This window comes from Gopherus flavomarginatus, chromosome 3 (assembly GCF_025201925.1).
Source record: "Gopherus flavomarginatus isolate rGopFla2 chromosome 3, rGopFla2.mat.asm, whole genome shotgun sequence".
NCBI classification, from domain to species: Eukaryota; Metazoa; Chordata; order Testudines; family Testudinidae; genus Gopherus; species Gopherus flavomarginatus.
Window position 1 is genome coordinate 51,280,258 of NC_066619.1, and position 13,409 is coordinate 51,293,666.

The 13,409-nt window shown below is 41.8% G+C and overlaps 1 protein-coding gene across 6 annotated transcripts in view; it reads right to left on the minus strand.

The window, feature by feature from the left end:
* Positions 1-547: 547 nt before the first annotated feature.
* Positions 548-13,409, minus strand: part of MCCC2 (methylcrotonyl-CoA carboxylase subunit 2) — an 84,981-nt gene continuing 72,119 nt past the window's right edge. For 3 of the 6 annotated variants that reach the window (XM_050945268.1, XM_050945265.1, XM_050945266.1), the window contains 2 exons: positions 12,009-12,094; positions 548-955 (listed from right to left, as the gene is read on the minus strand). In XM_050945268.1, coding sequence (XP_050801225.1) covers positions 838-955; positions 12,009-12,094 — 204 coding nt within the window. In that variant the 3' untranslated portion in view covers positions 548-837. Of the gene's footprint in view, positions 956-12,008; positions 12,095-13,409 lie in introns of those variants that run through there. The other 3 variants (XM_050945267.1, XR_007773341.1, XR_007773339.1) reach the window with 3 other exon arrangements.

Consider the following 13,409-nt stretch of genomic DNA (forward strand, 5'->3'; position numbering starts at 1 on the left):
CTGCAGCTGGGTGTGTTCCTATTTGTATGTGTGCTAGAAGGGGCTTGAGAGCTTGTCAGCAATACAGTGTAAAGGGAGCCCAGGCTGGAGGGTCAGGTGCACTCAGTGATACCCCCCAGTTCCAGATGGCCGTCACAGAGGGGTCTTAGGCACCTGAGAAAGTGGTCCAATTTTCAAAAGTGCTGCGCATCAACAACACCCTCTGACACCAATATGCCTTTGCTAGCTCTCCCAACAAGTTTAATGCAGCTTGGCTAGCATCCATCAGATTCATTGTTAATTGTTTTAATTTCAGGTGATAATACAGAAAAGTAATGTATGTTGGGGGGAAAAGACAACAGAGAAAGACCAGAATGCCAATGATTAATAGGTACACAATATACAATTTCATGCTGTCTTGTACCCATTGGCTGTCTTCACTGTAATTCTCTTTGCAGAAAAGCAGAATATGTGGCAGTGGAGGGGAGATGGTTTGTCTGACTGCAAGAGTAATTTCCACAATGTGGATTTAAAAGGAGCAAACACAGAGAAACACCAGAAACAGAACTCATTTCATGGATGTAGTTTTAATGGTTAAGAGATTATAGCGATGATTCTCTGACAAACAGATCTAGCTTAATGCTGATAGTTACAATTTATTCACCCAAATGCTAGATTCACTATTACAGAAATGATGTATGGATTGATCTCAGATGATATTAAAAAATATACTTAAGCATGGTATGAAAATTGTTATATTAAAACTCTAAATGTATGAACTCCTCAGAATTACCTGTGTACATCTGATCTTTAACCTTGATTAAAAATGTACAAGGGTGTTCTGAAAAGTCATTTAGATCACATCCTGAAAACTCCAAATTCTGTCCTTTTGGTGGGTGCATTTAGTGCTGCGCTAAGACTCAGACCCAAAACAAGTCTTGTATCAGCGGGGTCAATAATTCCATCGTCCCATAATCTGAAATTAGACCAAACAATAAAAGAAGAATTATATAAACAGTTTACAGGAGATAGGCTTTCCGACACACAGAAGTAAATACATATTTCTATTGGAGGGAGTGGATAAAAAAAGGGCCAAATCTGATTTAAGACAACTGAGCTACTTCGTATTTACTCTGATACAACAAAGCAAAATTTTGTGCCTGCTCTTCATTATTTGTATAATTTTTCTTCTAGATTTAACTATACAGTTCTAAATAAATGACTAGAATAATCTCTACCTGCTTTAACTGGTATTATTCAGACTATTTTTTCAGTATGAAAATGGCATCTTAAATTCAAGAGAAAAAATGTCATGAGAAATAAATGGAAAAGATCTCAATGTCATGAAAATGGCTCCCCATCCTGTTGGTAACTATATTCTAAAAAGTAAATTAACATCATTAATAAACGTTATTTGGCTTATTTTAGCTGTCAACTCAAGATGTTAAGTTATGAAAGCACAAAGATTTAAAGTGCTAGAGTATTTTTTTTTATGGACTGCCAACAATTATTTCACTAATCTTCTTTATTGAAGTCTATTTCTAAACAGTTATAAATTAATCTGTGTCACAGTGAAGTCCCTGAAAGCAATGAATTCATAAAGCTATGCCACAGTAACAAAAAAAACCCTCTGAATTCCAAACAACTAACCCTCCAATTGACAGACACTTCTGCACCTGCTTAATATTAAGTATGCAAGCAGCCCAGTGAAGTTAAGCACACATGGGACTGTTTGCATGGTCAGTGTCAAAAGACTTCCATCCCGTTTCAAATGAACTCCATAGCAAAAATTCCAGAAGTCCTAAAAATTGTATATGCTGTACAGCTACCTTCCCTAGGCAGTTTGTTTAGAACCAGATTCTGAAGTCCTATTGCAGTTAAAGTCCCATTTAAATCAATGTGAATTTTAACCAGCTGAGGGACTGCAACACAACATGAAATATCTTTTTTTTTAAAAAAAGATTCCTTTCCCCATGCCCAAAGAGAACAACTTATTTTGCAATCTTTTCTAAGATTATTACATTGTTGTCATATCTGACAATTTTATTCTGTGTCTTTAAAATTACTGCTCTGCTTTTGGTAAATTAGTTTTTGAAAGTGATGATCCTTTCATGTTGTTTTAAAGCAATGGGTAGCCAACACTGAATTTTTAATCAAGAACAAAAATATTCTTCCCTTCTGGCTAAAATTTCAAGTTGTCAATTTTACATTGTCTGAGGATTAGTTTTTTTAAAAAAATCAAATTACACAGGAAACAAAACATTTAGTACACTTATTTCAGTGCTAAAGAAGAGAATAAAGAGAACTGCATAGTGTATGTAAATAAGTACTCATGAATCTTAGTCACCAATAGAAGTTTGCAACAATTTTGTAAATTTGTTTTAGTTTAGCATTTGTTGTTAGCGTCACTTTCACCAAGTTACAGCAAATAATTTTTAAAATACCTAATTACATTTTCTCTTTTACAACTTGGGTATACACAAAACAGGATATCCAGAAACTCACTTCTAGGATAATCCCAAGAAACAAACTATATTAAAACCAACAAATATAAAAACTCAACAAAACTATTTTCTCTTCTCTGGATTTTCCAGTCTGAATCCTGTCCGTTCTCTGTTTGTCTCTATGGGTACATCTACATGACAGCAAGTCTAAGAACCCAGGTCAACTGATTCGGGCTCACAGGGCTCATGCTAAGGGACTAAAAATAGCCCCTTAGGGAGGAGCCCAGGTTCTGAAATCTGGAGAGGGAAGCAGGGTGTCTGAGCCTAGCCCTCAGCCAGAGCAGTAATATTTACATTGCTCTTTTTAGCCTGAGTCAGTTGACCTGGGCTTTGAGGGTGAAAAACAGACGACATACACCCTGAACCACCCGCGACAATGTTTTTGACCCTTCAGGCTTTGGGAGCTCAGCCAAGAATTCAAATGGTTTTCAGAGAGTGCGGAAACTGTGGGATAGCTACAGTCGTCAGTCGCCCCTCCCTCTGTGAGCGTCCATTTGATTCTTTGGCTTTCTGGTACACTTGTCTCAGCTCCTTACGTTTCACGCAGCCCTGCGCTGAATCCCTGTTGTGGCCTCTGTCCATCATGGCCTTGGAGATTTTTTTCAAATGTTTTGGCATTTCGTCTTTTGGAATGGAGTTCTGATCGAACAGATTCATCTCCCCATACGGAGATCAGATTCAGTATTTCCCGTACAGTCCATGCTGGAGCTCTTTTTTGATGCTGGGACTGCATGGTCACCAGTGCTGATCAGCGCTCCACACTGGGCAAAGAAGAAATGAAATTCAAAAGTTTGCAGGGCTTTTCCTGTCTACCTGGCCAGTGCATCTGAGTTCAGATTTCTGTCCAGAACGGTCACAATGGTGCACTGTGGGATAGCTCCCGGAGGCCAATACCATCGCATTGTGGCCACACTAACCCTAATCCAAAATGGCAATACCGATTTCAGCGCTACTCCCCTCGTCGGGGAGGAGTACAGATATCGATATTAAGAGACCTTTATATCGAAATAAAGGGCTTCGTTGTGTGGATGGGTGCAGCGTTAATTCACTTTAACGCTGCTAAATTCAAAATAAACTCGTAGTGTAGACCAGGCCGGAGACTAGTTTCCCTGGCATTTTTGTTTGGTTGGTTTTTTTTGCCATGTAGATGCACCCTCTGGCTCCTATCTCCCAATGAGAGCTGCTAGCAGGCACGCTTATGCCCACATGGAGTCACACTACCAGATCCTGTTGCAGGATAGCGACACACTGTCTGTGCTTGTTGTCATGTTGTCAGCACTTAGGATGTGATTCAGAAAAGCATCCCTACTCAGGAAAGCACTTCAGCACGTATTTATGTCCAACTAAATTTGATAGAGTGTAAGCACATGCTTTGAGCTAAGTATGTGATTCAGTGCTTTTCTAAATTGGGGCTTTTAATAATAATCATTCATCAATTACAACCTTTTGGTGTATTTTAACAACAATATTACATTTAAAAATTAAGTGCTCAAATTAGGTGCTTTTTCTCCTTAAGCCACAGCAGTGAAACACAAAACAAAAGTATAATTAGAAAACTCTTGAGTTCAGAAGAGCCAGAGGACCAATCTAACTCGCATTGAAGTCAATAGCACTAGTGTTTCTATTAACTTTAATGGAAGTTATGTCAGGCCTTAAAGGCTTCAGGAATAATGAGTGTGTCCCATATCTATGAATAAAACCCCAGTTTAAGAAAATGTCAATGAGATCAATCTAAGATATACATGGCCAACATTTTGTAACATCAGAGAATACATGTTATCAAGAACACTTCAGCAGTTTTCACTACAAATTTCACATAAAAATGCATTAATAGAATCACAGAATATCAGGGTTGGAAGGGACCTCAGGAGATCATCTAGTCCAACCCCCTGCTCAAAGCAGGACCAATCCCCAGGCAGATTTTTGCCCCAGATCCCTAAATGGCCCCCACAAGGACTGAACTCACAACCCTGGATTTAGCAGACCAATGCTCAAACCACTGAGCTATCATTACTTTTATTGATTATTTTTATTACCCATTAGAACCTGATTTAGCTTTGATCAGCTTAATTTCTTGGCACAGTGGGATAATCATTGGGATATCTCAGTGAACTAGTTTCATGAGATCAAACCCTCAGTCACCCTGCTCTTCATAATCTTAAAAGGATAATAAAAATTAACTATTTATAGTGATTTCTCTTTGTTCCAAGTGTGATTTCATTTCAGTTTTCTGATAGTTACATGTTTGTTCGGTCCTTCTGGAAAGGTCCTGCAGTATTGAGATGTACCTCACTGTTTGGTGCAATGATTTTTCAATCTCTTTTAGTAAAACTATCAAAATTGAATGAAATATTTCAAATCCATTAAAGAGGTTTAGGCCATGTCTACATCTAAAGTTTTGCAGCGCTGGTTGTTACAGCTGTATTAGTACAGCTGTATAGGGCCAGCGCTGCAGAGTGGCCACACTTACAGCAACCAGCGCTGCAAGTGGTGTTAGATGTGGCCACACTGCAGCGCTGTTGGGCGGCTTCAAGGGGGGTTCCGGGAACGCGAGAGCAAACCGGGAAAGGAGATCCGCTTCGCCGCGGTTTGCTCTCTCGTTCCCGGAGCCACCCAGCAAACCGCAGGGAAGGAGACCTGCTTGCTCTGGGCTCCGGAAACGAGAGAGCAAACCGGGAAAGGAGACCCGCTTCGCCGCGGTTTGCTCTCTCGTTCCCGGAGCCACCCAGCAAACCGCAGGGAAGGAGACCTGCTTGCTCTGGGCTCCGGGAACGAGAGAGCAAACCGGGAAAGGAGACCCGCTTCGCCGCGGTTTGCTCTCTCGTTCCCGGAGCCACCCAGCAAACCGCAGGGAAGGAGACCTGCTTGCTCTGGGCTCCGGGAACGAGAGAGCAAACCGGGAAAGGAGACCCGCTTCGCCGCGGTTTGCTCTCTCGTTCCCGGAGCCACCCAGCAAACCGCAGGGAAGGAGACCTGCTTGCTCTGGGCTCCGGGAACGAGAGAGCAAACCGGGAAAGGAGACCAGCTTGATTACCAGAGGCTTCCTCCTTCCACGGAGGTCAAGAAAAGCGCTGGTAAGTGTCTACATTGGATTACCAGCGCTGGATCACCAGCGCTGGATCCTCTACACCCGAGACAAAACGGGAGTACGGCCAGCGCTGCAAACAGGGAGTTGCAGCGCTGGTGGTGCCCTGCAGATGTGTACACCTTCAAAGTTGCAGCGCTGTAACTCCCTCACCAGCGCTGCAACTTTCTGATGTAGACAAGCCCTTAATGTAACTGTATTTTTGTGGGATAAGTTATATTAAGAAAGTGTTGCTGGCTCAAAGCAATTAATCTCAGAAGTCCAGCCTTACAAAAGGCTATTGCTCTAATAAAGACCTTTCAAAACCTTACGCGTCTTTTTTTTAATAGAATACTTGTTTTTTGTAATGACAAACTAGCTTTTATTGACAACCTCAAAGATTTTACACTGTATAAGGTAAAGATTGTTTTGAAGGTCACCACTATCTTCTGCTTTTCTTTGTTTAAAGAAAACTGTCTTCTGTATTGGGACATAACATTAAACATCTATTAAAAACTCAATGCTAGAACATGAATCACATCTATGTTCATAAAATATTCAGAACAGGGACTCTGAGTAAAAGAAAGAAACAGACTAGAAAAGAAAATGGCCCATGTAATTTGTTACAATATAAACTGATTAAACTCCATTTGGAAATCTGTAAGCAGATTAATATAGTTCATTAAAAAGGGAGCTGGCTAATGACTCTCGTTAATTAAGACTGTTCAGAGTGAAAGGTTCTGTTCAGACAATTGATTAAAATTTGATTAGAAAAGACAACTGAGGGAAAATATATTGACATCCTGAAAATAACAAATTATAATTTATAAGCAAAATTGCATACACAAAGCAAATAGGGAAATATGCTTCCATTTTAAGACCATACAAGCATTTTTCTTCTTTACTTTCAAATTTATTGCTCAAGGGCCTCAAAGCTCACAGAGGTCAATTGAATGCATCCCTCTGACTTCAGCGGGCTTTGAATCAGGCCCCAAAAGCATGGACAGAGACTATATAACTTCATACACATTTACCAACAGGATAGTGCACGGTAGATTCAAACACTGCCTGTCTCATGCAGTGATCAAAATGAATTCAGACATTATCTCCACCTACAATCCCCTGCTCCCCTTACTGGAGGCATCTTGTTGGTCTGATTAGCACAAGACACTGCCAGGTTTGGCAGAATCCAGTTTTAATTTCATGACCTGATGCCCAGCACTTGGCTGGGTTGATTCTCACTTGACTACCCACGTGGCAAGACTGATTGCCATGTTTGGAATCAGGAAGGAATTATCTCCTCCCAAAAAACTGACCATTGCACTGAGGAAGTGGGTTACTTTTCCTTCATATACTGCAGCATGTGACATTCAGTAAACATATTGTTATGCCTGCATGCAAATTTGTTAGCTACTGGAAGCAAAGTGTCTCTAGCCCATACTTAATGCAGGGGAAACGTCAATTTCTGCAGTGCTTGTAATAATTATTCCTGGGGGAATTCTGCGCCACTGCGCATACGCAGAATTCATGTCCTCTGCAGATTTCTTTGCTTCCCTGCAGAAAAAGGATTGTATGACAGGGAAGCAAAGGCAAGCTGCAAAAGCGGTCATGCACCCCTCCCTAGCAGCACATCATTTCAGGCACCTGGAGCAGTCAGCGGAGGGGTAAATCACCGCAGGGCTGGGAACACCCCAGCCAGTGGCTCCTACCCAGCGCTGGGATCAGCCGCTAGTCCCAGCAGAGCTGGAAGAGGGAGAGGACAGGGCTTCCTCTTCCCCTGCAAAGAATAAATAGGACTGTGTCAGACCCACCCCCAGAAACCTCCCCCCGGCTGAAGGAAGTTCAGCATCCTCCCCTGCTTCCTGCCCCTATCTCTCCTCAGCCACAGGGGGAAGGGTCAGTGTAGGAGGAGTTGCTCCCTCATCTGCCCAACCCCCATGTATCTGGACCTCCCATACCTGGACCCCCTGCCAAACCTCACCCGGTATGCCCAGACCCCCCCTCAGCCCTCCATACCTGAACCCAACCCCACTGAACCTCAACCCCTGCACAGCTGGATCCTCCCTGCAATAAGACTTCCTGCCTCTGGATCCCAACCTCTGCACCCAGACCACCCCCCACTGAGCTCCCTGCACTCAAACCCCCACTCTGACAAGCCCCATCCCCCTGAGCCCTCACATCCAGACCCCCCCACCCCACTGACCCGCAACTAGCTGCACCCAGACTCCTACTCCCTAAGCCCCACTCCCCCAGCACCGAGAACCCCCCACTGAGACTCCCCCCACCCAGACCCCCTGCTGAGCTCCAACCACCTTCACCTGGATGCCCCTGTAGAGTCCTACTGCCCCTCCACCTGGAACCCCCCCCAAATGAGCCTCTGTGCATCCAGATCCCTTCATGCCTAGACCCCTCACTGAGCTGCCTGCACCCAGATTCTCTCTCACAGAACCCTCTCACCCCACACCTTGATTCCTGCACACTGAGCCCCTTCACACTTGGATCCTGCCTGGTTGAGCCTGCCTGCCCCACACCTGGTGCACCTGATGCAGAGGGGCAGGGGTCCAGGGTAGTTCTGGGGCAGGCCCAGCCGTTGTGCTGTGTCAGGGTCGTGTGCACCCTCACCACTGAGTCCGTGTCCCAGGGATGGGAGGGACTGCAGGGTGATCTCCCACCTTCATGCAGCCAGTGGCCTGTGATCCCACTACCATGCTGGAACCTCTGCATTTCTTTATTGACAAATAAAACTTGCAGAATTTTAAAATACTGTGCACAGAACTTTTAATTTTTTGGCACAGAATTCCCTCAGGAGTAAATAATATTTGATATCATTGGTGACTGGACTAGGCCACCAAACTGCAAAAATAGTAGTGTAAAGCTTAGTGTCTTAATCCAGTATTCCAAACTCTGAGATCTTACTGAGGAAAATGAAGTGTATGAAGGAAGTAGGCATACAATGACATGATTGGTGAGGACAGGTATGAATACTGGGCACAGTCAGAGAACAACCCTATTAAGGTGCACAATTCTTTCCCCAGGAAAAAAAGAATACGTGGGAACTGAGGGCTCCCAGACCAGTATACTCAGGGTCTTAGACCAGGTCTGCACTACAGACTTACATCGGTAGAACTACGTCACTCAGGGGTGTGAAAAATTCACATCCCTGAGCAACACCGTTATACTGACCTAACCTCCGGCATAGACAGCACTATGTTGGTGGGAGAGCTTCTTCCATCGACATAGCTACCGTCTCTCATGGAAGAGATTAAAATTACACTGACAGGAGAAGCTCTCCCATCAATGTAGGAGCGTCTTCACTTAAGCGCTACAGTAGTGCAGCTATGCTGATGCAGCGTTTTAAGTGTAGGCCTGCCCTTAGACTGTAAGGTCTTCAGGCCAGACAAGGAACCTAACTTTAGGCATCCTTTAAAAAAAAATCTTCACCTAATTCTTCAGTCAAGGGAGGGCAGATTGTTTGTTTGTTAATAAAATACTGTCCCAAAATGAGCTAGGAGCTTCACAGTCATAAAATAAGACAAGTGTCTGGCCTGAAAGTGTCTCCCACTGAAATTAGACCACTTATTTAGGTATCCAAATATGGGTTTGGGGCCTAAATTTTTCAAAATGACTAATTATTTTAGGTAACCCAAGTTGCAGGAGCCTGACTTTCAGAAACTGCTGAGCACCCTTTAAGATGTCGCAAGCTAGGCACCCAAAAATCACTTGACCCTTGAGAATGCAAACACCCATTTTTAAAAAGTGTGGGCCCTAGGCTAATATTTAAATCTCTCTCCTTACACGTAACTACTGCTCTAAATATTAACAATGAGCTGTGAATTGTTTTTTACATCACAACTGTACACATGTTGCACGCCTAATAAATCCAACAATTTTTCAGTCCTCAGTACAAAGAGATTATGAATGATATTCCTGTGGATATTAACAAAATCAAAGAGTTCATTTTCTCCTCCAGGAGATTAAGGCTTTGGTCTAAATACAGATACCCTGACTGTAATTTTTTAATGTAATTAGTTCAGTGAAAAATTCTTCTTCTTACAATCCAATCATAAAAAATTAAAACCCTTACTATAATTTTTCTCTCTGCCTGAGGGATAAATCCGAGGCTTTGTAAGAGTGACATAGGTACAGATCCTCAACTGGTACAAAACCAAACTAGCTCTACTGATTTAATGGAACCACACTGATTTATACCAGCTGAGGACCTGGTCCATAGTCTCTATTAACACTCAGAGCAAATCTTACAAAACTTCAATTTGCTAAAAAATAGATGAAGCGTGCAAGCCATCATGTCACCAATCAATACACATTAGTAATAGCTTATGACTTCATAAATAATACCCTAACCTGAGAGTAAAAAAAACAAACAAAACAGATTGCTTTGTGTCTACATAATTACTAGGAGTTGACATATGGATAGAGACTGCTTAAATATAGGAGCTTAATGCTTACAAACATCTGTTAACATACTTTTATTAAAGTGGTTAAACTGATCACATTTACAATTGTAACAATGCAAATTTACCCCTGCTGACAGTGTGTGTCTGGAATTAAAGAATTCTAAGCACACTCTGTGGATTTACCAAAAGAGAAACTTCTTGCTAACTTTTAGCAGAGTCTATATCTTTATTCAAATGTAATCATTTATTTACTACCATAAGAAAAAGATGAAAGTAAATATAATACTTGGGGTCATTGCCATTAAAAATAATTTATATAGTGGACAACAGTTCACTTAAGGTAGAGTGCAGGAATCACTGGTGAGAAAAGGGTAGGAGCAAATTACTTGAGTTTTAAGGAGAGACTTGAAGGAAGACACCAGGGGTCACAATATAGGCCCACTACACCTAGCTAGTTAATCAGAACTTGTAAGACTTAAGGAATAGACAATTAGATTTTGGAATAATGCTGGCTGTTAACTGTGGTGCAATTCTTTGTATAAGCTGTGTACATTGCCATTAGTGAAACTGAGAACAAGGAGAAGCAGGCAGCATGATGAGAGAGAAGGCAAGCCAGGGAAGAAACTACAACGGTACCATATAGCAAAAGAAAGAAAGAGAGATGGGTGTAAGGAATGGTTAGGAGTAGTGGAAATAGAAACAGAGGCCTGGTCTACACCTAAAAATTGGATTGACCTAGCTACGTCACTCACAACTGTGAAAAATTTTGTGCCCTGTGTGACATATTTGGTCTGCCTAACACCCAGTCTTCCATTGACTTAACTACCGCCTCTCAGAAGAGTGGATTACCTATAATGACGGAAAAATAACCCTACATCACTGTAGCAAGTGTCTATGCTGGGGTGTTAAAAAGAAAAGCTGCAATGCTATAGTTGTGCCACTGCAGCATCTGTAGTGTAGACATAGTCAGAGATATAAGGAAAAATGATGTAGTATTTTGTAAGTAAAGACAAAGAACTTGAATTTGATAGCATAAGGGTAAGGAACCCTTTAGAAGGATTCATGGGAGGACTGATGTGATCAGAAGATGATTTTCCTGTCAGCATTTTGAACAGACCTGAGTGATGAGAGGCATGAAAGGGCAACAAAAATGATTTACAATAATAAATGCAACAGAAGATGAACACATGCACAAAATTTTAGTGGTGGCATCAGTAAAGAATTTGGTAACATCAAAAAAGAAGTATCAGTCATTATCCAGATGCTAAATATGGGGTTAGAAGTGGAGAGAAGTGTAAAAAATTTCACAAGATTGCAGTATATATGCTCACTGTAAAAAGAAAAGAGAACACATTATTTGTATTTTAATGGTATGTGCCCTACTCCAGAATAGCATGCCCATATACTTGATCACCTCACCTCAAGAAAGCTATAAAACGGAATTAAAAAGAACCCAAGAAGGACAAATAGTAGCATGCTGAGGTTTACATGAAAAGGAAGGTTGCAAAGACTATGATAATTTATCCTGTAAGGGCATTTGACTTAAAAGGTATTTAACTTTGAATTAATAAAGCAACATCCCTTTATCCAATGCACTAATAACCCGTGGGAGGTCAGATATACACCAATACAAAACTGGACACAAAAAAAAGTGGGTAAGTTTATCATCCTTGATGTTTATAGCTCTACAAGCTACAACGACATAAGAAAACAAATGTCATGCTTCATACGGTACTATGACCATCTGCAGGAATCTGTAAAGAATCTCCCTCTCCACCACAGTCCCACCTACATAGCAGTACACAACTAACTTGTGCATTCTGGAAACATACGCCTTCCTTTAAAGCATCAGGTACTGGCTGCTGTCAGAGACAAGATGTAACCGTGGTTTGGATTGCATAGTACCTGTGGACACTGAACAAAACCCTTGCTCCAGATTATTTTAAACTGTGTGTAACTGGTCTGTTGTTCAGCATTAAGATCTAAAAGGTGTTAACACATTCTGGTTATATCATCAAGTTCTGGGAATAGTCATTTATATTTTACCTTGCACTGGAATAATAAGGGTTTCCCTCCTCTTCAAACCTCCTAATGATTGGCTCCTTCAAAGCTGCTTCATCTGCCTCAGATAACTGTAAGGAATAAAGCAAGTAACTGAACACTGTCTACACAAGAAATTCTTCAAAATACCTACTTACACAATGACATCAGATCCCCACCTTAAACAACAGCCAAGAAGTGACTTGCTAGACTATCTCCAGCAACAAGGTCTTTTACTGGGCCAACTACTGTTGGTGAGAGAGACAAGCTTTCGAACCACACACGGCTCTTCTTCAGTTCTGGGAAAGTGACTCAGAGCATCACAGCCAAACGTGAGATGGAACAGACTGTTTAGCAAAAGTAAAAAGCTCATACAAAAAAAGGGGGTTAGTGGGTTACAGATTGTTGTAATAAGTCATAAATCCAGTGTCTCTGTTCAGTCCATGATTTTCAGAGAGTCTAACGAAGTCATGAATTTAAGCTCCCAGGCTCATCTTTTGAAAGTGTTGTGCAGGTTTCCTTTGAGGATGAGAATGGATAGATAAGATATAGAGTGATCACTTTGTGAAAAAAGTGTTCACCCACAGGTGATAGGGTGTTTTTGTTTTTTACCATTTTCCTGTGTGAGTTCCTTAGAGAGCAGAGTGACTGACTCACTTAACCACATAGTTGATATTGTGGCATTTAGGTATATCACATATTGTAATTGGCATGTGTAGGATCCATGGATCTTGAGAGGTGTGTTGGGGGGGGTACTGATCATTGTAGCAATGGAAATATGTCTACAGGTTTTTCTTCTGTTGTTCTGGCCAGGTTTGGTGACGCTTTGAGTTGGTATGTCCTAGTCTGTGGGGAGCTTACATCTGATTACGAGCTTGGAGAAACTGGAGGGCTGTTTGAAGTGAGGGTTCAAGAAAGATTTCTTTCAGGATGTGGTCCCCATTGAATACGAGTTGTAGTTTGATGATACCCATATGAGTTACAGTATGGGGTGAGAAGTGACAACTATGGGTTGGAAGTTGGAAGGAGTTGTATTTCAGTATTGAAGCACGCCTCTCCTGGGCTATTTGGGTGGCCCATTCCATGATGTGATCTACTTTTCCAGTGGAGTGTCCTTGTTTGGTAAAGGCAGTTTTAAATGTGTTAAGGTGTATATCCCAAACTTTCTCCTCAAAGCATATTCTGTGATATCTGAGTGCCTGGCTGCACATAACAGATTTCTTGGTGTGTTTGGGGTGGTTACTAGATATATGAAGCCAGATGTGGTGATCTGTGGGCTTCCTATATACGATTGCCTGTAGGGTTTCATTGCTGAAGCTGATTGTGGTGTACTAGTGTGGGAGAGTCCCAGAGAGTGTTTAATGGATGAGTGGTGGTTGAAGAAGTTGTGGTGGAAATCTAAGGGGG